This window comes from Syngnathoides biaculeatus, chromosome 7 (genome assembly GCF_019802595.1).
Source record: "Syngnathoides biaculeatus isolate LvHL_M chromosome 7, ASM1980259v1, whole genome shotgun sequence".
In the NCBI taxonomy this organism is placed as follows: Eukaryota; Metazoa; Chordata; class Actinopteri; order Syngnathiformes; family Syngnathidae; genus Syngnathoides; species Syngnathoides biaculeatus.
The window spans coordinates 4,533,321-4,556,376 of record NC_084646.1 but is presented as its reverse complement, the minus strand read 5'-3'; the positions used below and the strand labels follow the sequence as shown (position 1 = coordinate 4,556,376).

The 23,056-nt window shown below is 41.7% G+C and overlaps 3 protein-coding genes across 9 annotated transcripts in view; all 3 read left to right on the top strand.

Annotated features, from left to right (window-relative positions):
- si:dkey-21p1.3 (collagen alpha-1(I) chain) overlaps positions 1 to 6,779 on the top strand; it is a 30,814-nt gene extending 24,035 nt beyond the window's left edge. For 4 of the 6 annotated variants that reach the window (XM_061824815.1, XM_061824813.1, XM_061824814.1 and 1 more), the window contains 13 exons: positions 59 to 112; positions 201 to 254; positions 328 to 381; positions 466 to 519; positions 588 to 641; positions 1,390 to 1,407; positions 1,975 to 2,037; positions 2,128 to 2,283; positions 2,878 to 3,022; positions 3,087 to 3,193; positions 4,601 to 4,684; positions 4,763 to 4,960; positions 5,040 to 6,779. In XM_061824815.1, coding sequence (XP_061680799.1) covers positions 59 to 112; positions 201 to 254; positions 328 to 381; positions 466 to 519; positions 588 to 641; positions 1,390 to 1,407; positions 1,975 to 2,037; positions 2,128 to 2,283; positions 2,878 to 3,022; positions 3,087 to 3,193; positions 4,601 to 4,684; positions 4,763 to 4,960; positions 5,040 to 5,192 — 1,194 coding nt within the window. In that variant the 3' untranslated portion in view covers positions 5,193 to 6,779. Of the gene's footprint in view, positions 1 to 58; positions 113 to 200; positions 255 to 327; positions 382 to 465; positions 520 to 587; positions 642 to 1,389; positions 1,408 to 1,974; positions 2,038 to 2,127; positions 2,288 to 2,877; positions 3,023 to 3,086; positions 3,194 to 4,600; positions 4,685 to 4,762; positions 4,961 to 5,039 lie in introns of those variants that run through there. The other 2 variants (XM_061824817.1, XR_009795705.1) reach the window with 2 other exon arrangements.
- A 2,355-nt stretch (positions 6,780 to 9,134) lies between these two features.
- soat1 (sterol O-acyltransferase 1) lies at positions 9,135 to 19,574 on the top strand. The gene is made up of 16 exons (XM_061825808.1): positions 9,135 to 9,298; positions 9,622 to 9,776; positions 11,385 to 11,443; positions 11,709 to 11,857; positions 12,710 to 12,769; positions 12,855 to 12,962; positions 13,430 to 13,715; positions 14,298 to 14,376; positions 15,083 to 15,161; positions 15,246 to 15,291; positions 15,385 to 15,514; positions 15,640 to 15,737; positions 15,849 to 15,947; positions 17,442 to 17,577; positions 17,667 to 17,812; positions 17,898 to 19,574. The coding sequence occupies exons 2-16, from the start codon at positions 9,623 to 9,625 to the stop codon at positions 17,961 to 17,963; spliced, it is 1,695 nt and encodes a 564-aa protein (XP_061681792.1). The 5' UTR covers positions 9,135 to 9,298; position 9,622; the 3' UTR covers positions 17,964 to 19,574.
- Positions 19,575 to 20,353: 779 nt separating this feature from the next.
- The window catches only part of abl2 (c-abl oncogene 2, non-receptor tyrosine kinase), a 36,930-nt gene continuing 34,227 nt past the window's right edge, over positions 20,354 to 23,056 (top strand). For both annotated transcript variants that reach the window (XM_061825182.1, XM_061825179.1), the window contains exon 1: positions 20,354 to 21,206. In XM_061825182.1, the coding sequence (XP_061681166.1) occupies positions 20,990 to 21,206 (217 nt within the window). In that variant the 5' untranslated portion in view covers positions 20,354 to 20,989. The remainder of the gene's footprint in view (positions 21,207 to 23,056) is intronic.

Genomic DNA, 23,056 nt, shown 5'->3' with positions numbered 1-23,056 from the left:
TACAATTCAAAAACATCCCCTTATCACATACTATACTGTGTCTAATTCACGCTTCTAGGGCAAAACTGGACCAGCAGGAGAGACAGGACCGCCTGCACCAATTGGGCCGAAGGTATAGGAGTTGTTTAGAAACTTTAATGGTTACGGCAATATTACCATAGCATAATACACGGTCTGTACAACCACTGGTTTTGATAAAGGGTATCCGTGGACTGGAAGGAGAGAAGGGTGATACAGGAGCCAGTGGTTCCAAGGTAGACGCTGTGACACAAATGTCAACAAAAAGAGGAATGTTTTGACTATTTTAATTGTTACGATAACATACAGGGTCTCCCGGGTGAAAGAGGATTACAGGGACCAGTTGGCCCAGCAGGGATAAAGGTGGTGGAAATAATTTTAAGCAAAATCACAACCGTTTAGATTGAATAGAGTAATGATGTTAACATGATCTGTGAACATTTTTAGGGTGGTTCTGGTCGGGAAGGTGCCAAAGGTGTAACGGGGCAGAAAGGAAAGCAGGTACATTTTCATTCAATTTCACATTGGTCATTCTATTAATTGACTTGAGAGCCGGTTGATTTTTACAGGGGTTTACTGGTCCTGGTGGTCCACCTGGACGGGAAGGGCCCCCTGGACAACCTGTAGGTTTAATTTGAAATTACTTCTCAGTATCACTTTACAACAAGGGTATTATTGAATATAGTCTTGTAAATACCATAAATTATTGTTGAATAAATATCAACAACAAGACAAATGATAAAAAAAACCCAGTAAACATTATCATAAACGATCTCAGGGACACAATAAAAACAAAGGAAATCAACAAAAAGAAAGACAGAAAATACTGTACATAATTTGTAAATAACTGCCCAAAAATTATGAAATATTCAGTGAGATTAAAAATTTGGATGATTAAAAAAAAAACCTCTAACATGCAATAAACAAGACAATTAACTAATTACATATCATGAAGTGTTTTGGAACTGGCAAATTCAAGCCACTGTTAAAAAATAAGTTAGAGTACATTAAATTTCAGAAATGTTTTTCTTTTTCAAATAAGAAAGCAAATTTATTTATATCGCGCATTTCATACACAAGGTTACTCAGTGTGCTTCAGATGATCAAAAGTGTTTTTAAATAAGAAAAAAACTGCTTGAAAACAAAACAAAGAATAAAAAAGTACGATTAAAACGGCATAAAGTCCAAGAAAAAACATTTAAAGGTAAAAGATGGGCCCCTTTTTAAAAAAAAAAAAAACAAATGCCACAGCCAGTTAATAAACACAGTATGACCTTTAATCAGGATACCCTTATTTTAAAGTGGTAACATTTTCTTTTGAAAATAGTGAATTTAAATATTTGCATTAATTCCTGTTCTGTCTTTCCACAGGGCGTGCTTGGACCGAAGGTGAAGGATTGTTAAGTGTTTGCTCTGTGTCTAAACAACTTCATTCCAAAACGGTGGCTATGGTTTTTAGTTTTACCACGAAGCGAGTGAGGTGAAAGGCCCAAGTGCAAAACACCGAACTACCGGAAAAGTTGGAAATTTTAATTCATCCACCTATCCATTTTCCGAGCTGCTTATCCTCATGAGGCTTGGAGCCTATCTTAGCTATCATCAGGCAGGAGGTGGAGTGCACCCTGAATTGGTTGCCAGCCAATCGCAGGGAACATAGAGACAAACAACAGTCACACTCCCATTCACACCTAGGGGCAATTTAGGGTCTGCATTTAATGCAAGTTTGTGGGATATGGGAGGAAACCGGAGTGCCCGGAGAAAACCCACGCAGGCAGGGGGAGAACATGCAAACTCCACACAGCCAGGGCCAGGATTGGAATTCCGGTCCTCGGAACTGTGAGACCAACGCTCTACAGCTGCGCCACCGTGCCGCTAGTTGTCTTAGTCTTACTGAATTTATCATTTTGTGTGACTGTGCCCTTGCAGAGTGATGTACTGTTTTTTGGCCCTTTCCAGGGAATGAAAGGTATCCAAGGCACCGGTGGAACTAAGGGAGTTAAGGGCAAGCAAGGACCTCCAGTAAGGAATTAAGATTTTGTGTGGGGGGGGGGGGGGCTCTCTGAATGATACTCTTCAATTTTTGTTTTTTTACTGTCATTTCTTCCAAAGGGAAAAGCAGGTTTACCAGGCAAAGGAAGACCCAGTTCAAAATCTGAGAATAGACCAGTTGAAGGATTAAAAGCTTTAGCAAAATCCAGCAAAGAATATAAATCTGATGCCAGACACAAATCAACAGCTGTAAAGATACAGGAAGGACAGCAAAACGTAGGTATACGCTTTCTTTTCCTGTATGATTTATCCATCCATTTTCTTACCTACCTATCCTCACAAGGGTCGCAGGAGTGCTGGAATTTATCCCAGCTGTCATCAGGCAGGAGGCGTGGTATACCCTGAACTGGTTGCCAGCCAATCGCAAGGGCACATACAGATAAACAACAGTTGCACTCACAATCACACCTAGGGGCAATTTAGAGTATTCAATTAATGTTGCACGTTTTTGGGATGTGGGAGGAAACCGTGACTGCCCGGAGAAAACGCCCGCAGGCATGGGGAGAACATGCAAACCCCACACAGGCAGGGCCAGGATTTGAGCATTTGGTCCACCGAACCGCTGGCATCACACGTCAACTTGTATATTCATGTACCACATCATCCAAATTTGCAACAGCAATGTTCACTGACCACATGACAGTGACCCAGAGTGGGACTCTTTGAAGGGGAGGGACTGGAAAGCATCAGGGGAGGAACTCATATGATTTTTGTTTTTATTATTCATATCATTTCACCTGGATCGACTGCACCACTGCCTGACTGAATGTTTGGTTTTCTGACTTGACTAAATAATGGGTTCCTATGTAGGAGCCTAGTCCAGTGAGTACTGATATGAAACCGCATCTAGAAGATGAAGCAGATGATGAATCTTTCAGCTGGCCCAAAGGCACGAAAGAGGACCCTGGCACCTCCTGCTATGAGCTGGGTCTAATATACCCACATTTCAATAATGGTGAGGGCCCAAGCAGGTTTTGGATTTTATTGCGTGCACAACTCTCAAGTCCAATATCTTTCAGGTTACTTTTACATGGACCCCAACCAAGGTTGTCCCTACGATGCTTTGAGAGTGTTTTGTAACTTCACAGAAGGAGGAAGCACCTGCATTGACCCGCTCCAGTCGCAGGTACGATTTTCATTTAACCGTCAATTTTCCGTACCGCATATTCTCACTGGGGTCACGGGTGTACTGGCGCCTATCTCAGCTGACTCTGGGCGAGAGGCGGGGTACACCCTGAACTGGTCTGATCAGTTTTCAAAGTGCCTTGGTTTAACTTACAAGAGAGGAACTGTGGTACTGCATGTGCAAGTCTGGTGTGGTGGAGAAATATGTTTGGATAGTACAGGACATGTATGAGGGCAGCAGAACAGCTGTGAGATGTGCCTTAAATGTGTCAGAAGAATTTGAGGTGGAGGTGGGACTGCATCAGGGATCCACTATGAGCCCCTTCATGTTTGCGGTAGTAATTGATAGGCTGACTGATGAGGTTAGACTGGAATCCCCTTGGACCATGATGTTCACACATGATATTGTGATCCGCAGTGAAAGCAGGGAGCTGGCGGAGGAACAATTAGAAAGATGGAGGCACGCACTGGAAAGGAGAGGAATGAAGATTAGCTGAAGTGAAATACAATATATGTGCGTGATTGAGAGGGGCGGAGGGGGGAGAGTGAAGCGCCAGGGAGAAGAGATAGCGAGGGAGGACGACTTCAAATACTTGGGGTAAACGATACAGAGCAATGGTGTGTGTGGTAAGGAAGTGAAGAAACGGGTCCAAGCGGGGTAGAACAGTTGGCCGAATATGTCTGGTGTTCTATGTGAAAGAAGAGACTCTGCTTGGATGAAGGGCAAAGTTTATAAAACAGTGGTGAGGCTGGCAGAACTGGAGGTATTAGAAATGAAGATGCTGAGGTTCTCACTTGGAGTGAGCAGGTTGGATAGGATTAGAAATGAGCTCATAAGAGGGACAGCCAAAGTTGGATGTTTTGGATACAAGGTTCAAGAGAGCAGACTTCGATGGTTTGGACATGTTCAGAGGCGAGAGAGTGAGTATATTGGTAGAAAGGTGCTGAGGATGGAGCTGCCAGGCAAAAGAACGAGAGAGAGGAAGACCGAAGAAAAGGTTGATGGATGTTGTGAGGGAAGACACTAGGACATTGGACGTTAGAGAGGAAGATGCACGAGATAGGCTTAGATGTAAAAAGATGACACGCTGTGGCAACCCCTAACGGGACAAGCCGAAAGGAAAACAAGAACAAGAAGAATGGATAAAATTAACTTAACTGTGAACGTGACCCAGGATGCAAGAACTTGAGTCCTGACCTCACTCCTATAAAAACACCGCTCTAATGAACCATAACTAACATTGTGTGATCGTCAGACTCTTGGTCCAGTCCATCATTTGGGAAAAATCATCACAATTACAATCATATAATTGTAGCCCACACACCACTGTGACAAAATGGGCAGATTATGTTAACAAAAAAATGCTTCTTGCTAAAAATGCGTATCAATATATTTTTTTCTGTGTAGATAACATTCAGTTGGGATTTAGAAAAGCACCCATCAAGGACATCATCAATCCACTGGTTTAGCCAGCAACATGGTGGAAACAAGGTAAGGGTGAGTTTTGAGGACTGATTAAGGAATTTGATCTACCTTAAAGCTAATATGAATATGTTCAATGCTCCACAGTTTGATTACCTTGGAGTCGATGTCGTCCAGCTGAGGTTTCTCCGTTTACACAGCCACACATCTTTCCAGCGTATTACGCTAAGGTGGACATCAAACCACTTTGTGACGGATCGCACAAGCAACTTTGTCCACTTACTGGGAGACTCCTGTAAAGATATCCATTCGCACCATACCACAGTGTCCACACAAGGATGTGAGGTATTGATTATTTCTTGACAGTTCTCACGATTACATACTGTATTCATGTTTCATCCTCTCCAATCGTGTCGCCTTGCAGGTAGAGATAATCGTGAAGGTTTGGGGCAGCACGGAGCTACATCGAGGTGATATGGAGTTACTTCCTATCAGAGATCTGGGGATAGCAATGGCATCGCAATGGGCGCAAATCCCCGAGATCACTGCTGAGTTGGGGCCCCTCTGCTTTTTGTGATGAACAGGTGTTTGGGTGTATGCTATTTGGTAAAGTATTGGCCCCCTTCTCAAATTCTCATTTTTTTTCAGAGTTTCCCTACTTTAATGTTCAAGATCATCAAACAAATGTGAAGTTAAATTTCTGTTTTTAAATGGTAATTTCATTTATTAAGGAAAATGAATTTTAGTGACCTGGCACTGTGTGAAAAATGTAGTACCCCATCCTCCCTCCCGATAAATCATGAATTAATTGTGGCTCGTCACAATTTCAATTCCTCGTCACCATTTTCATCACACCCTACCCTGATTAACTCCAGACCTGTTGAATCAAGAAGTCACTTAAGCAGAATCTATCCTGACAAAACCAAGTCAGACAATAGATTCAACAAAGCTGCAACAAAATTACATGATCCAAAGAAGTTCAAGAAATAAAGTAATATCACTCTGGAAAGGTTTAGGACTCCAGCAAACCATAGCGAGAGCCATTATCGTCACAGTGGTGAACCTTCCTAAGACTGGCCGGCCTACAAATAATTACCCCAGGAAAACAGTAATGACTCATCCAGGAGGCCACAAACGAACTCGGGATAACTTCTAGAGACATGCAGATCTCCCTTGCCTCAGTTAGGATTTGTGTGTGTTCATGACACAACAGTAAGGAAGAAACTGGGCAAAAATGGCATCTATGGTAAAGTTCCAAGCTGAAAACTGCTGCTGACCAAAAAGAAGATAAAGGCTTGTTTTACTTTTTGGGGGGGGACAGAATAATTCCAAAGCCCTTCTGGAAAAATTACAGGCAATGACGAGAGGAAAAGTTTGAAAGTTTTCTATCGTAACATTTGGCATAAATGTAGCACAGCATTTTTTTTTTTAAAAAATCAATATCACACAAACAGTCAATTACGGCGCTGGTAGTATGATGGCCTGGAGCTGCTTTTCTCCTTCAGGACCTGGACACTTTGCTGTGATTGATCCAACGATGAATTCTGCTCTTTAGCAAAAAAAAAATCATGGAGAATGTTCAGCCATCAGTTTGTGAGCGCAAGCGGAAACGCACTTGGGTTCTGCAGCAGGACAACAATCCACAACGCATCAGCAAGTCAACTTCTGAACGCTTAAAAGAACAAAATGGTTTTCGGAGTGGCCTAGTCGATGTCCAGACTTAAATCGGATTGAAATGGAGTGGCATGACGTTAAAACGGTCATCAATGCTCAAAATCCCTCCATTTCTGATGGCTTCAAACAATTCCTCAGTTGGGTTATAGTTTTCTGATGTTTACATTTTTTTTTATGGTTTTAAACAAAGTGAGGAAACTAAATATAAGAATTTGAGAAGGGGGAGAATACTTTTTCACAGCACTGTATGTTTAATAAAAACATCTGTAAATAATTCAATCGAAGAGATGTATGGTCGATGTATATTAGCGCTGCACTCTAATTTTGTACATATTTATTGATTTTACATTGTGAAAGGTGGCTACGTTAGAACTTTGACAAAATATTCACAGAGGGTTGGATGTTCTGTATGTTTGTTTCTGTGTATGTGGGTTTTTTTTTATATGGAATATCAAAATAAAATGATTACTTGGAACACCAATAAATTCAAGTCACAAAGATTTGTATTATTTTGAACGGGATGTGCCTGAAGCCTCTGATCTCATTCATCAAACATATTTGGAAAGATGGTGAGTTTTCTGAGGCAACATAAATTAAACGCAACTCATTTTTGGTGGAGGAGTTTATATGGATTTGTATGAATTGTTTAGGGGCGGGTGATTGTTCCTGGTTAGAGCATCTGTTTCACAGTTCTGAGGGTTACGATTCAAATCCCGGTCCCGCCTATGTGGTGTTTACATGTTCTTCCCGTGCCTGCGTGGCTTTTCTCTGGGAACTCCGGTTTCCTCCCACATCCCAAAAACATGCAACATTAATTGGACACTTTAAATTGCCCTTTGATGTGAATGAAAGTTTGACTGGTTGTTTGTTTTTATGTGCCCTGTGATTGGCTGGAAACCAGTTCAGGGTTTATCCCACATCCTGCCCATGGATAGGTGGGATAGCACTCCTGCGACCCTTGTGAGGATAAGTGCAAAAGAAAATGGATGGATGGGGATTATCAGAATATGAAAGTGCCAGAGCTTCTCTGATCCAGATGCTCATTTATGTATACACAGTATATTTTGAAGTTATGCCCGGAAGTGTGCAGGATCACGCTCAAATGATAGCATCCTACCTGAATAAAATTATTTTTAAAATTGCATTTAAATAAGTCAATCGTAAAATAAAATGGTTGCATTCAGGCAGCTGCAAAGGTGTTAGTTCACATGGGGTTCCAGGTTTTTACAATGAAGTCAGTACTTGACTGTTATTAGGTGCATGCATGCTACACCTAAACCGTACAATCTCGTATACAGTACATCATCTTTGAAACCCCCTGATCGTGATAATTACAGACCCCAAAAAAATGCCACCGGGAGAGTTTTGTCAGGAAAATAACTCACACAGATGCTCACGATTTCCATAAATGTGTCCTTGTGTTTTATAGTGTTTGACACGCTCCACTCATGAGACCAACGTTCATGAAACTGCAAGACTTATTTTGAGATATCATTCCAACTTGTCCAAAAGCTTTATGATAACAACTGCAATAGGCTGTAGTCATCTCTGAAACATTTCAAAAACAGGAGCAGATACGAGATTTGGTTTTTAAAAAAAAAAAAAAAAAAAAAAGTTTATATCCCATGTGATTGACAACTTCAACTGTTTAAAATCTTGTAAAAAGATTAATTGTCTTTGTCTATGTTTAGGCAAGGTAGGTAACTATCAATGGCCTATTTTAGAGGGTATTTCACCCCCACCCCCAAAAAAAAATGGCGTTATGGGTTTATGCCTAAATTATATTTTCATAGACCCCGAAAACCAATCTTCAGTTACCCTAAAAAAAATCTATCTAGAACTAATTACGCAACAATTCACACTCAATTTTAGATTCTTCAGTGAATCCATGTTTTTTGTAACTTTGGAGGAAATCTCTGTACCTGTGAAAATTCACAAGAACCAGCAAACCTCACACAGGATCCGAATCCCGAGGCTCTGAAATGTGAAGTGGAAGTGCTGACTAGCCTGCATTATTCTTAATAAGCAGAACAAAAATATATCAAAGTTTGTGTCCTTAAAAATAGACCAAATAAAATGATGGCTGTCAGTGTTTGTGTACTACTTTGATACTTTATTTCTGAATACATGTGGTAAAGCGTTGGCCTCACAGTTCTGAGGACCCGGGTTCAATCCCGGGGCCCCACCTGTGTGGAGTTTGCACGTTCTCCCCGTACCTGCGTGGGTTTCCTCCGGGCACTCCGGTTTCCCCCCACATTCCAAAAAACATGCAACATGAATTGGACACTCCAAATTGCTCCTAGGTGTGACTGTGAGTGCGGCTGTTTGTCTCGATGTGCCCTGCGATTGGCTGGCAACCAGTTGCCCGTTGACAGCTGGGATAGGCTGCAGCACTCCCCGCGACCCTCGTGAGGATAAGCGGCAAAGAAAATGGATGGATGGTTGATTGGACTTGTTTTCTCTTGTGGACAGTACTAGTTGGGGGATGGAAAATGTTGATTTGCGTTAATTTTTAACCACATGTAGCAGTCCTCTCACAATTTTGTAAAAACATACACTGATTAAATTAAAAGTACTGAATGAAATCCTTACGTTAAAAGTGCGAGTGCAAAAAAAAGTGTACACTTCGGAATGTTCTGATTAAAAATAAATAAGTCGCAAAGTACAAGTAAAGTACAGCAACTAAATATTTGTACTTCGATATTTTCCACTAATGTTTGTAACACACCGTAAATGATGCAACATGTCTTTTTTTCAGTAATTTCACTGCTTTGTGCAGATTTGTTGCTCAATGCAAGGGGAAAGAAACGCCGCGGTTGTTGATGACGTAACCAAGCAGAGGCGTTCAGCCAATGAGCGTCGAGCTGGCCGCTCATCATCTCCTGCCGGCGCAATGGAGAAAGTGTGCGCTGTCGTTCACGTCTCACTTCGTCGTCGTCCGGAAAAGACCCCCAACTGCTGAGCGGGCGCTCGGTGGAGTCGACTGTAATTCTCTCGACAGGTTCTCACGTGAGCGTTTGATATATTTTCTAACCCTATCGAATTTGAACCTGTTGTCGGGCGATAATAGTTCGGCGAAGTTAACTCGCTCTCACTTGCTGCACCACGACATGGCGTTCACGGGACACTAAAGTGGATGTTCGTGTTGAAAATGTTTGTGAGAGAGCCGGCAGCTCACTCACTTGACGTCGATAGAGCGTCATGTGAAACTGATTCACTACTTCCCGAGTTCATTTCGTGTGTCGCTCAAAATCCTCCAAATTCCTTTAGTCAGTGCGACATGTGAGTCTGAAACTCAATTTGGAATGGATTTTTGTTTTCTTTCTTTCTAGGATGGAGAATGGAGATGATAGCAGTGTCCGGTTCCGCCGCCAGACCTTTCCCGACAAGCCCACCTCCTCTGACCCGGAGAGCCCGGTGAATGGCGAGTGTAGCCGAGGAGGGGGACACGGTCAGTCCACTGGAGACCGTCACGTCAGCAGCAATGGTGGGGAAACTCTTCACACTTGATTCGTTATTTGATCCTCTGCCAAATTTGTGAGTCACTGAACATGCAAGTCTTTCTCTAGCCAGCCAAGCATTATCTGAGTCGCTTATCCTTAAAAGGGTCACATGAGTGCCAGTTATACCCTCAAAAGGTCACCAGATTTTTTTGGGTTTTTTTTTTTTGTTTGTTTTTTTTAAAGGTAGTTTCACAATCTTTATTACGGTGTCTGGTGTCTTGTCATGTAGGCAAAAGTGAAGACAACAATGGGGAAAAGTACTCTGTGGGTCTTCTTTTTATTTTTTCTCTTACTGCCGAGTGGATATGAAGCAAAATTTAGTTGTAGGTATATCCAAGGAAACCCTCATCTCTTGTCTGTGCTGGTTCGCCGCAGCATCGTGCCGGCTGTGAGAGTTCTCTTGCTGGCAGTTGAGGTCCCGATGGCCGTAGGAAAAATAGTTGGCACTGCAGCAGGTTTCAGCCTCTGCCTCACTACATCTGCAGGGATGAGAATTTTCGACTTTTTCAGACCAAAATGACCATTCTCGAGATAAACGCAAATCCGTTGAGAAAATTTCAGAGGGTAGGGTATCGTGCGGCTGCCTCTTCGGTGGTGGGCTCCGAGCTGCAAGTTCAGCTTAGTACTAGCACAAGCACGACTATCATATGCCGTTCTAACTTGCTCGGTAGTGTAAATATTTGCATTTTGCGACATAAACATTAAAACTTGTTTGCGGCAGATTTACTCGATTGGACAACGGAGTTATATAGTATACCGATCCAAACGTGTTAGTGGTTAATGGAGTTTCACCATTGCCATGTACATGTGTTCTCGGTTCTCAGAAATCGCAGTGTAACTTGTTAGTTAGTCAAGTAATGGCGCGTGGGACTTAGCGCAAACTCAGCGACGGTGTGTTCAAAGTTTTACGATGGCGAAAGTGTTAGAAAAAAAAGGATGAAGACCGAGCGAGGGCAATTGACAAGGATGCTGGAATCAAAAACTGTTTCAGACGGGCGTGGCTTGAAAAAAGTGTTACCGTGCAGATAGGACCGAAAACGGTATCAACATGTCTAACCGAACACATACAAAAAGTGGACATTCCCGGCAAAGTGCTCTGCACTCTGTGTTCCGATAGGAGCAAAAAATATCCAGTAGGAAACTCCCCCCCCCACACACACACACGCAAGGATTTTTTTTCTCCGACAAACTGTTCGTATATTTTACCACAATTGTGAAATACGGTCACATTGACTACATGCCATTTAGCTATGTAGTAGTATTGGCTGTATTGTGTATAAAGATTTATAAAAATGATTTTTCTATGAATATTTTTTTTTTTGGGGTGGGGGCTATGTAAGTTTCTTTCGACTTGTCCCGTTAGGGGTCGCCACAGCGTGACATCTCCAGATGAACGATCATATTTGTTTGGCACAGTTTTTACGTCGGATGCCCTTCCTGACGCAACCCCACTTGGGGAGTAGAGGCCCCAGTGAGATATGAACTCACGACCCCTGGTTTACCAAACCAATGCCAAAACCAAACCAAAAAGTTTATTTCACCTTACTGCATACTCTCACGAAATGGATTTGGTGTGTGTTTTGTAATTTCAGGGAGAATTGAGGTGGAACACAGGATGAGCAAGAAGCTACAACTGAAAAGAAAAGCAGAGGTTCGATGTTCAGTCGTTTGTTTTTGGGGAAGGCTCATTGTTCTCATTTGGATGAGTTGTTCAGGAAACCACAAAGTGAGGTCAAGTTTCCTTCGATGCGAATCGTGCTATGGCTTTTACAATTGACATACACTCATTTTTAATCTATTTGCATTTATTTCCCCTGTAATGTCTAATTTTGGGAGAAATGTAAGCAAAGACTTGAGCAAAATTCCTTTTTACAGCGCTGGTGACTTTGGTTGTGCTTTTTTAAAATTCTCCTCAGTGCCTGACAAAAGACCTGATGCGTGACTTCAACAACCAGGTCAGTGAGTTCCTGGACAGTCTTATCGAGGAGTCGGCGAGCCTGGAGCCTGCACCCCTGGGTGCTGTATTCTCATGCCCTCTGTCAGACAAGGAGAGGAGCATACTCGGGTAGGTGCGGAGCTATATAGTCACGGAACACTTTATTCGGTACATCTGCGCACTCTGATTGGCCCCAATGGAAAGTTTGTCCTTTTTTTTTTAAAGATCCTAATGTTAGTTTTGATTAATTTAGAGAAGTAATGTCACAATATGTACCGTAATTTCCGGCCTACAGAGCGCTCCTGATTATAAGCCTCACCCAGCACATTTGTAAAGGAAATACCATTTGGTACATACATAAGCCGCAAGTGCCCACATTGAAACACGACATATTTACAAAGAAAGACGGTATACAGATTTTTCAAAGTTTTAATACATTAGCTTAGCTTAACATAGCAACAACACTGTAGGACGAACAGGCCTGGTTTAAAAAAAAAAAAAAAAAAAAAAAAAAAACAGCCGCAGCAGCTACACAGTAGCACAGCACTAACATTAAAAAAATTACCTAAATCACTGAGATGCGGCAGTAACACGATAGCGCGGTGCCAACAGGGCTGGTTTTAAAAAAAAAAAAAAAAAAAAACACACCAGTAAAAATCACTGAGACACGGCAGTAATACCAGCAACATACTAGCACAGCGCTAATGCTAGTGCAGTGCTAACAGGGCCGCTTAAAAAAAAAAAAAAACATACCAGTAAAAGTCACTTCCTCGGCACATATATTCCACAGGTCTCACTGTAACCCTTTCCAATCAAGTCCCCCTTGCGGCTGTTAGGGGGAAAAAAAAAAAAAAAAGCACAAACAAGCCGTGTGACAAAAGTCGTGGCTTATAGGCCAGAAATTACGGTAAATGATTCCAGTTGTTGTTTGCATTGTACCACAAAAAAGGTGTCACTGACTTCACCATGTCTATCCTCCAGGCATTTTGCGCCTCCTCATGGCCAGCGCAAGCAATTTGTCAACCGCAGGTCTCTCCTTGAGTAAGCGGCGAGATCGCCACCGCCTGATACTTTTGCCTTGCTATCACGCATTTCCAGTCAATAGTCTTATTTATTGCCCCCACAGTGAGCTCTTTGAGGTGAACCACATCCAGACTATCTACCACATGTTTATTGCCTTGCTCATTCTCTTCATCCTCAGTACACTAGTGGTTGATTTCATAGATGAAGGCAGGTAATATATGAGTCTGGCTTGACTGTTCACATAGATCACAGGTGTCAAACTCAGGGCCCGGGGGCCAGATCCGGCCCGCCACGTGATTTTATGTGGCCCGCGAAGCCAAATCTAGTGTCAATTTCAATTGTCCTTGTAAAAATTTGTACAAAAATTTCAGTTGTCATTTGTCATAAATGATAAAGTTGAGATATTCCAAGCATTTTTGTGTTGCCGAACATGAAAAGTTGAAAAACACATTACCCTTGATTTCTGATTCCAAAAGTAGATCATAAATTGATGATGTAAATACGATGAGACGATTAAATATTTGTATTCTTTCACATTCATAACGGCCCTCTGAGGTAAACCGGAACCAGAACATGGCCCGCGAGAAAAATGAGTTTGACACCCCTGACATAGATTATGCATCTTTTGGCTTCACTTTTGTTATAAACTATTTCGTCTTGTCTGGTTAATCTCTTCAGACTGGTGCTGGATTTTGACTTGCTGGTCTACGCATTTGGACAGTTCCCCCTTGTAGTGTGCACATGGATTTTTATGTTCCTGACTGTTTTAGTGGTTCCCTATCCCCTGTTCAAGCTATGGACGCAGACCCAGTCTGGCTCTTTCAGTCACCACAGGCTTTACAGCTTTTTGTTTGGCTCCATGTTCCTTCTCTACCAGGCTTTGGGACTTGGTTTTCTACCCACATATGTGGTGGTAATCAACAGTTTTCCCCCGGCCTCGTGCTTCATTGTCATCTTGGAACAGGTATTTTCCGTGTCTCTTAATGTTCCTAATATATAGCATTTACCGTAATTCCCGGCCTACAGAGCGCACCTGGTTACAAGCCTCACAGAGTATATTTGTAAAGGAAATTACATTTGGTACATACATATGCCGCAGTTGTGTAAAAGCCGCAAGTGCCCACATTGAAACCTACATTGAAACACGAGATATGTAGAAAGAATGACGGTACACAAAGTTTAATGCTAGCACGGCTCTAACGCTAGTGCTAACAGGGCTGGTTAAAACAAAGCTTACCGGTAAATATCACTGAGACACGTTAGCACGGCGCTAACACCAGGGCAGTGCTAGCAACGCCCGTAAAAGTCACTTCCTCGGCACATATATTCCACCGGTCTCATTCTTACCTTTTCCGGACGAGTGCCCCCCTTGCGGCCGTTAGGGAAAAAAAAATGAACAAATTAGCCGCATTACCACATAAACCGCAGGGTTGAAAGAGTGTAGGCGGAAAAAAAGTTGCGGCTTGCAGGCCGACAATTATGGTACTTTTGGAAATCTGTTAATTGGAGCAGAACTACAGAAATTAATGTCCGTTGCCCACTCCAGGTGAGACTCATGATGAAAGCACACTCCTTTGTAAGAGAAAACGTACCCAGAGTGCTGGCCTGTGCCAAAGACAAGTCCAGTAAGTTGCCACGACATTAATGAGTACAATACATGGTTTTCATTAAAAGGAAAATATATGATGTTCAATATTTATGATGTTAGTGGTACAGTATATTTACCAAAATGAATCAAACTGTATCCTACTTAAAGGATTCAAACACAGTGGCTAAACTGCTCAATCTCTTTATTTCTCCAGAGATCAGAACAAATTTTAAGTAGATAGAAATAATCTTTTCCAGTAACTAAATGACAAGTGTTCCCAAATAAATTATTGATCCTGATTGAAATAGACAATTCAACTGTCCCAAAATGTCTATTTTATTTATTCATCTATTTATTTATTTTTAGGTGACCTTTTTGAAGCAACATTACCATGTTGTTCCAAAGTGGGTCACTTGCCCTAAAAATGAACTTAAATTATGGAAATGGAACATCATCCTTGAGAACAACAGTGTGGGTGGCAGAATTCCTGCATGTATTTGTAATGGAGGATTTTAGATGATAAATTTTTTTAGTAGCTGTGCAGAAAATAATTTAAGTAAAGGTTTAAAAATCTTAACTGCCGATTTTTGTTCAGAAACTGACAAATTGTACGACTAACTACTGCAGTTTCCAATTTATTATCAGTGTATGGGTGAATTGGTGTTTGACAGTACATCCTAAAAAAAAATTGCTACATTTATTTTTCTAATTCTATTTTAATGAGTCTGTTCTGTCATGTACAGGCCCAGTGGTTCCTCACTTTTCTCAGTATCTGTACTTTTTGTTTGCACCCACACTTATCTACAGAGATAAATACCCAAGGTAAACACCACATCGATTTTGTGAAATGGCGTGAAGAATTGAACATGGAATGCCCAAATTAACATTCTTTTATTTTTCATACAGGAGCCCGATGATCAGATGGGGCTATGTGGCCACAAAGTTACTCCAAGTACCAGTCGCTCTTTGAACTTTTACAGACTGACTGAAACGACACTTGTAGTCCTACGAATCTCAAAGTTTCAAATTGTTTTTTTCCTCACAGGTTTTAGGCTGTCTGTTTTATGCGTATTACGTGTTCGTGCGGCTGTGCATCCCTCAGTTCCGCAGCAGCAGTCTTCAGTTTTTTGACCTGCGGGCCATGGTCCTCTGTATCTTTAACTCCATTCTGCCTGGTAAGGTCATTGACTCAATGTTGACTGCATACTTCTCCACGCAGTTAGCAGCAATACTGTTGTGTGAGCTATATTTAATAGTTTCTTTCGTTGTTTGTTGTTTTGTTTTTTTTGTTTTTTTCTAGGAGTGTTGGTTCTTTTCCTGGGGTTCTTTGCCTTCCTCCATTGTTGGCTGAACGCATTTGCGGAGATGCTTCGTTTTGGTGATAGGATGTTTTATAAGGTGCTGCATCTTCTGTTCGCTTTCTTGAAATTAAGTTTGTGTGTTTGTGACAGAGGGAGAGTGAGCTACTGTATATGTAACTAAATTATTAATTTGAATTCCATCTTACAGGATTGGTGGAATTCTACATCTTTTGCCAACTACTACCGTACTTGGAATGTAGTTGTTCATGACTGGCTGTTTCACTACGTGTATAGGGACTTCCTGTGGGTAAGTGAGTCTGCCATTAATGCACTTTTTACTACCGTAATTTCTGGCCTATAGAGTGCACCGGATTATGAGTCTCACTCAGTACATTTGTAAAGGAAATATGATTTGGTATATACATATGCCGCAGCTTTGTAAAAGCCGCAAGAGCCCACATTGAAACACGACATATTTACAAAGAAAGACAGTACACAGTTTTCAAAGTTTTGATACCGTAGCTTAGCTTAACATAGCAACAACACTGTAGCACAAACAGGGCTGGTTTAAAAAAAAAAAAAGAAAAAAAAACAGCAGCAACAAGCTAGCATGGCACTAACATTAAAAAAACATACTGGTAAAAATCACTGACGCGGCAGCAACATGCTAGCACAGAGCTAAAAGGGCCGGTTTAAAAAAAAAAAAAACATACTGGTAAAAATCACTGAGACACAACAGCAACACGCTAGCACAGCGCTAAAAGGGCTGGTTTAAAGAAAAAAAACATACTGGTAAAAATCAGAGACACAGCAGCAACACGCACTAACATTAAAAAAAAAAAAAACTAAATCACTGAGACGCAGCAGAAAACACACTAGCACAGCGCTAACATTAAAAAAAAAAAAATACCTAAATCACTGAGACGCGGCAGCAACACGCTAGCACAGCGCTAAAAGGGTGGGTTTTTAAGAAAAAAAAAACATACTGGTAAAAATCAGAGACACAGCAGCAACACGTTAGCACAGCGCAAACAGGGCCGGTTAAGAAAAAAAAAACATACCGGGAAAAAGCCACTTCCTCGCGCACATATTCCACTGGTCTCACTTTTACCTTTTCCGCTTGACTGCCCCCTTGTGGTCGTTAAAGAAAATGCACAAATTAACCGCATCATCACATAAACCACAGGGTTGAAAGCGTGGGGGGGGGGGGGGGGGGGTCACGGTTTATAGGCCGAAAATTACAGTATATTAAATTGCTTCGCCTGGCTGCTGGTCAACATGCAATTTTTGTCATGTGGAAGTAGAAATTAACCGTCAGAACCATTAAACTTTTATCCACTGGACAGGGAATTTCTCAGTCACATTCGAGCATTTTTAAGTCATACAATTTCGAAAATAAATGGTAGTTCAAATTAAAACTAAAGGCATATTTGTGTGGAATGCAATATTACTTAATGCATAACAAAAGGTGTAGTGCAGCATAGCTGACTTGCATCGTATAGGCACTTTTAGAGACATATTTTGTTCATTTTTGGTCAAATTAGGAATTATATAATGTTAGGTGTTTAACATAGATTACACTGTATTTGAAACATGCCATGTTTGAGAAGTTTCATGTTTTTGGGCAATGTTGGTTTATTATAAAACACATTTTCATCAGCATTATAAGTAACTGACTTGTACTCATGTCAGTACTTGTACTTGTTTTGGGGGGGAAAAGTGGGATCAGTTGCTGCTGCTAATGTAATTCAATCATACCAGCTTATCGCTGGCGTTTTTAACTCTGCTGTTATGATTCCAGATCTCCCAGAAGCGCTTCCGAACGGCAGCCATGCTGTTTGTTTTTACCCTGTCCGCAGTGGTCCACGAATACATCCTCGCAATCTGCTTCGGCTTTTTCTATCCAGTCCTCTTCTGCCTGTTTATGTGCTTCGGAAGTAAGATGCGAATGTGCCTCTCAGCTTCTATGTTGTTCCCACTGTCTCGAAGAACATGAAAAACGATCATTCTCTTCACTTTCTGACAGTGATGTTTAACTTCATCCTTCACGACCAAAGGAAAGGTCCCATCTGGAACATAATCATGTGGACGTCCCTCTTCTTGGGTCACGGCGTCATCATTTGTTTGTACTCTCAGGAGTGGTACGCCCAGCGCTACTGCCCCCTGAAAGAGGTATCTCCTGACTAGAAATTGTGATTTATATATTTTTTGTTTTTTTTGCAGGAAATACTGATTATTAATAATATATTTGTTGTAGCCTTCCTTTCTAGAGTTACTGAAGCCTCGGTCATGGACCTGCAAGAAAGTTATGGTGACCGACTGATAAGCTGTGACCCGTTTGCAGAACCTGGGATACTTTGACATTGGACGGCTTTTCTGTTGCTGTCCCAACTTTTGGTGTCTGGTGTTTACACTACAGAGTTGCCTTAATATATGGAAGAGATTTAATTAGCCAAAATGTTCTTTATTCCCAAATCAAAGGATGCCTTTTGTTTTCATGTCTTCAAAATGCATCCAGGAAGAACTGCAAAGTAATATGAGATTTTGTGTGTGTACACTTTTACACGTTTCCCAATCCTTTTGACTTGATCTTCTGTGAAGTTACGCCTTGTTAGTATGAGAGCGGCATTTGTCATTGTAGCAGCTGAATACAGTAATAATGCACATGTCATTCACACATGCAATTATAGTTAATATTTAACAAATCCAGGAATTGTATCCTTGTCATAAAGATGTATTTTTTTTTTGTTTGTTCGGCATTCCAAATTCTAAAGTGCCTGGGGTCTTCGATAATTCAGACTGTATGTTATTAAAAATATGTATAAACTGTAAATAATATATTGTGTATCAACTTAATATATTCTGTTACTTGTACTGGCCTGGCCATATGTTGAGCTTCATCAAGAATACTGCTGCTGGAGCAAAATATGATGGACTTGCCCTGTTTTGAAATCTCTATAGTCATGACTTTTTATATACTGTAACAAATACTTGATTCATTTTATTATGCTACTTCAGCATGTGCATTTACTCTGCTTGAAAATTGTACAACAGAAATTATTTTCTGTAGAAATTCTATGGAAAGTCACAACCGAAGTTCTGTAGAGAAAGTTGTTCTACACAAATTCTATAGGTTTCTATTGAATTTCTATAGAAAATTTTTAGCAGGGTTCACATGGCCATTAATTATCTGCACTTATTTCAGGGATATGGCTGCAGTCTGTCAGAATATTGAAACACCTGAGTTATGATATTCAGTCGGAAGGGCTAGTTTGCACAAATAAGCCCTTTGATTCAAAAGTTGCATTTTGCCATGCTGCGTTTTATTTTTTTCTTGAATTTGCAATCAGGCCTCAAGATTTAAAAAAAAAAAAAAAAATGCAAGCCTTGTTGACCTTTATATGAACACGAGGTGGCGCTGTATTAAAGGTTTATGTTTGGAACTGTTCTTCGATAGTTATTGCTTGATTTGTAATAGTTTAGATTACTGTATGTACACATTGAATGCTTAATATTATTTACTGGCCTAATTTAATTTAACTCCATTTTAGACATCCACGTTAAAATATGACAATTATCCAATCCAAACCAAACCACTTGTTTCTAATATTTCAGCAATAGACAAGATACTGACGAATTTGATCACATCAGTTATTTTGTTTACAGAACGACCTTTTCCTTCAGTAATTTTTATTTATGAATATTTTTTCCCCACAGTAAGTAGTCATAGTACTTCAGATACAATAGTATTCACTCACTGGCCTTGACTCAGCATAAATTTGGAGTGAACATCACATTCTTGATCCATCCACTTTTTGCACTTATTACAGCGTCAACTCTTCTTGGAAGTTTGTTTGTTGGTTTGTTGAAGTTTTGTGCCATTCTTCAAGAAGGACACTGATGTTGATTAAAAAGGCCAATCCCTGTCTCTTAATTCGTCCAAAGGTGTTCTGTTTGGTTGATGTCATGTCTCTGTAGAGGCCAGTCAAATTTTTCCACGCCAAACTAGCTCATCCATGTCTTTCTGAGCCTTGCTTTGTGCATTTTAGGACAAATCGCTGGGAAAAGGAAGGTCATTCCCAAACTGGGAACATGGACGTTTTTTTGTGTATGTGTGCAACGAGTGCTGTGAGAAATTACTCAAGTTCATCTTTATTGTCTGGAAATGGTTATTAATGATCAATAATACTGTATATCTTTGTTAATCTATCTACGCCAGCGATGTTTACAGTGACGTGCAGAATGATTAAACACGGTTCATGATATTACAGTAGCTAAAGTTCAATTACCGTGGTTTATTATTTTTTTTTGGGTGACATTCTTATTCTTTGTGGTGTGCGGGGAGAATTTTCCGATATAAAATGGATGTCACGGCAAATGTGTCAAAACGCTGATATAACATACTAAATCATAAAGTGTAGCGGGACAAGCCAAAAAAAAAAAAAAAAAGAAACTCAGATAATGAAAATCACAGTGAGTGTTATAAAATTGTGAGGATTTCAACCACATCCTCTCTGTATAAGCAAATTGTTGCATGTTTCTACAGTTTAAATTAGAAATCCAATTGGTTGAAAATCATCTCCACATAAATGATGTACGTAGAGAAAATTCTATTTCATGCGGATTTTTTTTTTCATGTCACATCTGGAGCCAAATATGACACTTTTTTTTGTTGATTGAACACCTCGGAATATTTGAATCGGTAAAGTTATGGAGGGGGACGAATGTAATCGAACATGTCCTATTAGCCACTATACTGGCAAAGTATGAAACTGGGGTCTGGGGGTCACGAGACGTTATGGACCCGAGTCTGATGGATTGGAGCCCGTCGGTCTACACTAGCACCGGAGATGTGGTGGACTGTGACGGCCGGGGGAACAGTGAACCCCGGCCAACCCCCCGCCGCCTTGTGCAACACATCTTGTGTTCTGCGGTAAAGATGGCGGCGTCAGTGGGGGCGCGCAGCAGCCGGACCACGGCGACAGCATTTTGAAAAAAGCTCCATATTTGAGCGACTCTCGCTCGTTCGTCATCCGCCCGGACGACGCCCGGTTCTCCGGAGCAAAGACGGTCGCTGTCACGCGTCGGGGGGTTGTTATTTTAATGTTTAAAAGCCGGGGGAGTTGCGGATTTTTGGGATCGCGACTAACACCAGCTAGCTTGCTTAGCCAAGCGAGCTAATACGGAATCGTTAGCGGAGGCAAGCGCGAGGAGGAGGAGGGGGGGGGGACTGAGGAACGCTATTCGGTACTCAGGCTCCTCCAGCGCAGGGGAATGTGAGCCCGAGGCGCACGGGGGTGGGGGGGTTTGCTCGCTTGGTCCCGAACGTACTCACGACAAACTACCGGGATGGGACAGCAGGTAGGCCGCGTCGGTGAGGGCACATCGACCGGACTCCAGCCACCACAGCCCCACGCGTCCCAAGCACACCAAGGCAAGGGGAACCGGGGAAGCGTCGCCGGGAGGAGACCCCGAGATCCCGGCAGCAACACCGGCACACCGCCTGGCAGGACCGCTGCCATCAACGTGCCGGACCCGTCGATCAATATATTCACGAAGCATTCAGGTAGATATCTAACAAGTGTCTTTTTTTTTTTTTTTGGGAAGTGGCGAGTGTGTGGAAATTGCTTTAATATTTGTTGCAGCTTATTAGCATTGGCTAAACAGGGTCGTGCTAGTTTGACGTTAGCGGAAATAACAATCACCCTTTTCAACCGGTTTGTGTTCCTTTCCTATTGTTTGCCGCGATTATTGATTTGCGGAGGTGACCTCGCGCAGATGTGCGATTAAAACAACACCGCAAGTTCTGGCTTGTGCTCGCGCTGCATGTGACCCGGAGATGCCCCAAGGAGGGGGACAATGTTATTGAGGAAGTCCCAATTTTTTTTTGTGTGTGTGTGTGTGTAGGCGATTGTTTATTGAGGTTACGATTTCCCTTTTCGATGCCTGCATTTGATAGTCGCTTCGGTTTACAGCGATCTCCTCCTCCGGAGGGGGTTCGGAACGATTCCAGTCCATTAAGTTCCTATAGGAGCCACCGCCAGGGTGTCGCTACAATAGCGAGCGGTTTTGTCATGCTCGCTTGCATCCTGTCTCTTCGCTTCTACTGTTACAGCACACTCAGCGAGCTGAATGCATCGTTTAATCCGGTCGTGAATAATTTAGGTCACCTTCTGTCCTTACGAAATTACGCTCATGTACTCAAGATTACTCCCAAGTAATTGTTTTTTTGCAATATCTTAACGTTTGCCCTCGTTTTGTGGGAGATTGTCTTCATCAGTTCTGCAGAATATGAAAAGTAGTAGTACAGTAGTTTGGATAAACCGGTGTGGAAAATGGATGGATGCCTTAATTTTGATAAATTAATTGCACAGTTGCAGTACTTTTGGAGTAATTGTCATAAAAAGCCAAAGGAGGAAAAGGCAGCAAACGTGCCAGGTTATTTGTTGATCGTTTACTGAATGAAGTTTTCCGAAGGTATGCCGAGTTTTCACACATCACGCATGATGTTTTGTGTCACTTGAGGGCCATATTTTTCCCAAAGATTTTGTACAAATGACATATTTTCTGAATTGCATGAGCTCAAGGACTATCATGTTCTGAATGAGGGTGTACATTTTTCTACTTGATTGACTTGGAATGTGAGAATTGACTGGTACTGTGTGCAGTTAAGACATTTCTCATTAGACAAAGAATAATATCAATGCAGCGGCACAATGGATCAGTTAGTAAAGCGTCTCACAGTTCTGCGGTCCCGGGATCAATGTGGAGTTTGCATGTTCTCCCCGTGCCTGCGTGGGTTTTCTCCGGGGACTCGGGTTTTCTCCCACATCCTGAAAACATGCAACATTGATTGGACACTCTAAATTGCCCCTAGGTATGATTGGGAGTGCGGCTGTTTGTCTCAATGTGCCCTGCGATTGGCTGGCAACCACTTCACGGTGTAGCCCGCCTCCTGCCCGTTGACAGCTGGGATAGGCTCCGGCACACCCCACAACCCATGTGAGGATAAGCGGCTCAGAAAATGGATGGATGGATAATATCAATGCATGATGTAAGATCCTTAACGAAGTCTACGTACTGTATCTATAGTAGCTCGAGCTTACTGGATATAATGGACCTTTCCGATGGCGATCTTAAACTCCGCCCCCTTAGCCATGTCCCACAAGCTTCCAAAATGGTGAACAAAACGGGTTTGAAGTCAATTGTCTATCGCGTATTCTAGATAATATTGGGGTATGTTTTTTGCCAAATGCGTCAGACTTGTCCAAGAGAGTTCCACAGAGAGGTCTCAACTATTTCACGCAAGGATATGTACACGGAATGAAGATTTTGGACGGAGCGCGACGCAATGTCAGAGTTACAGCGAAACGTTGGCGATCGATGCAAAAAAAAGTTTGACGCCTCACAAACTTC

What these genes read in the sequence shown, in the direction of transcription:
- soat1 (XM_061825808.1), top strand. Translation starts at nt 9,623, where the DNA reads ATGGAGAATGGAGATGATAGCAGTGTCCGGTTCCGCCGCCAGACCTTT. An exon ending in TCATTGTCATCTTGGAACAG is followed by an intron (nt 13,716 to 14,297) that starts GTATTTTCCGTG and finishes TGCCCACTCCAG; the next exon opens with GTGAGACTCATGATGAAAGC. An exon ending in GCTACTGCCCCCTGAAAGAG is followed by an intron (nt 17,813 to 17,897) that starts GTATCTCCTGAC and finishes TATTTGTTGTAG; the next exon opens with CCTTCCTTTCTAGAGTTACT.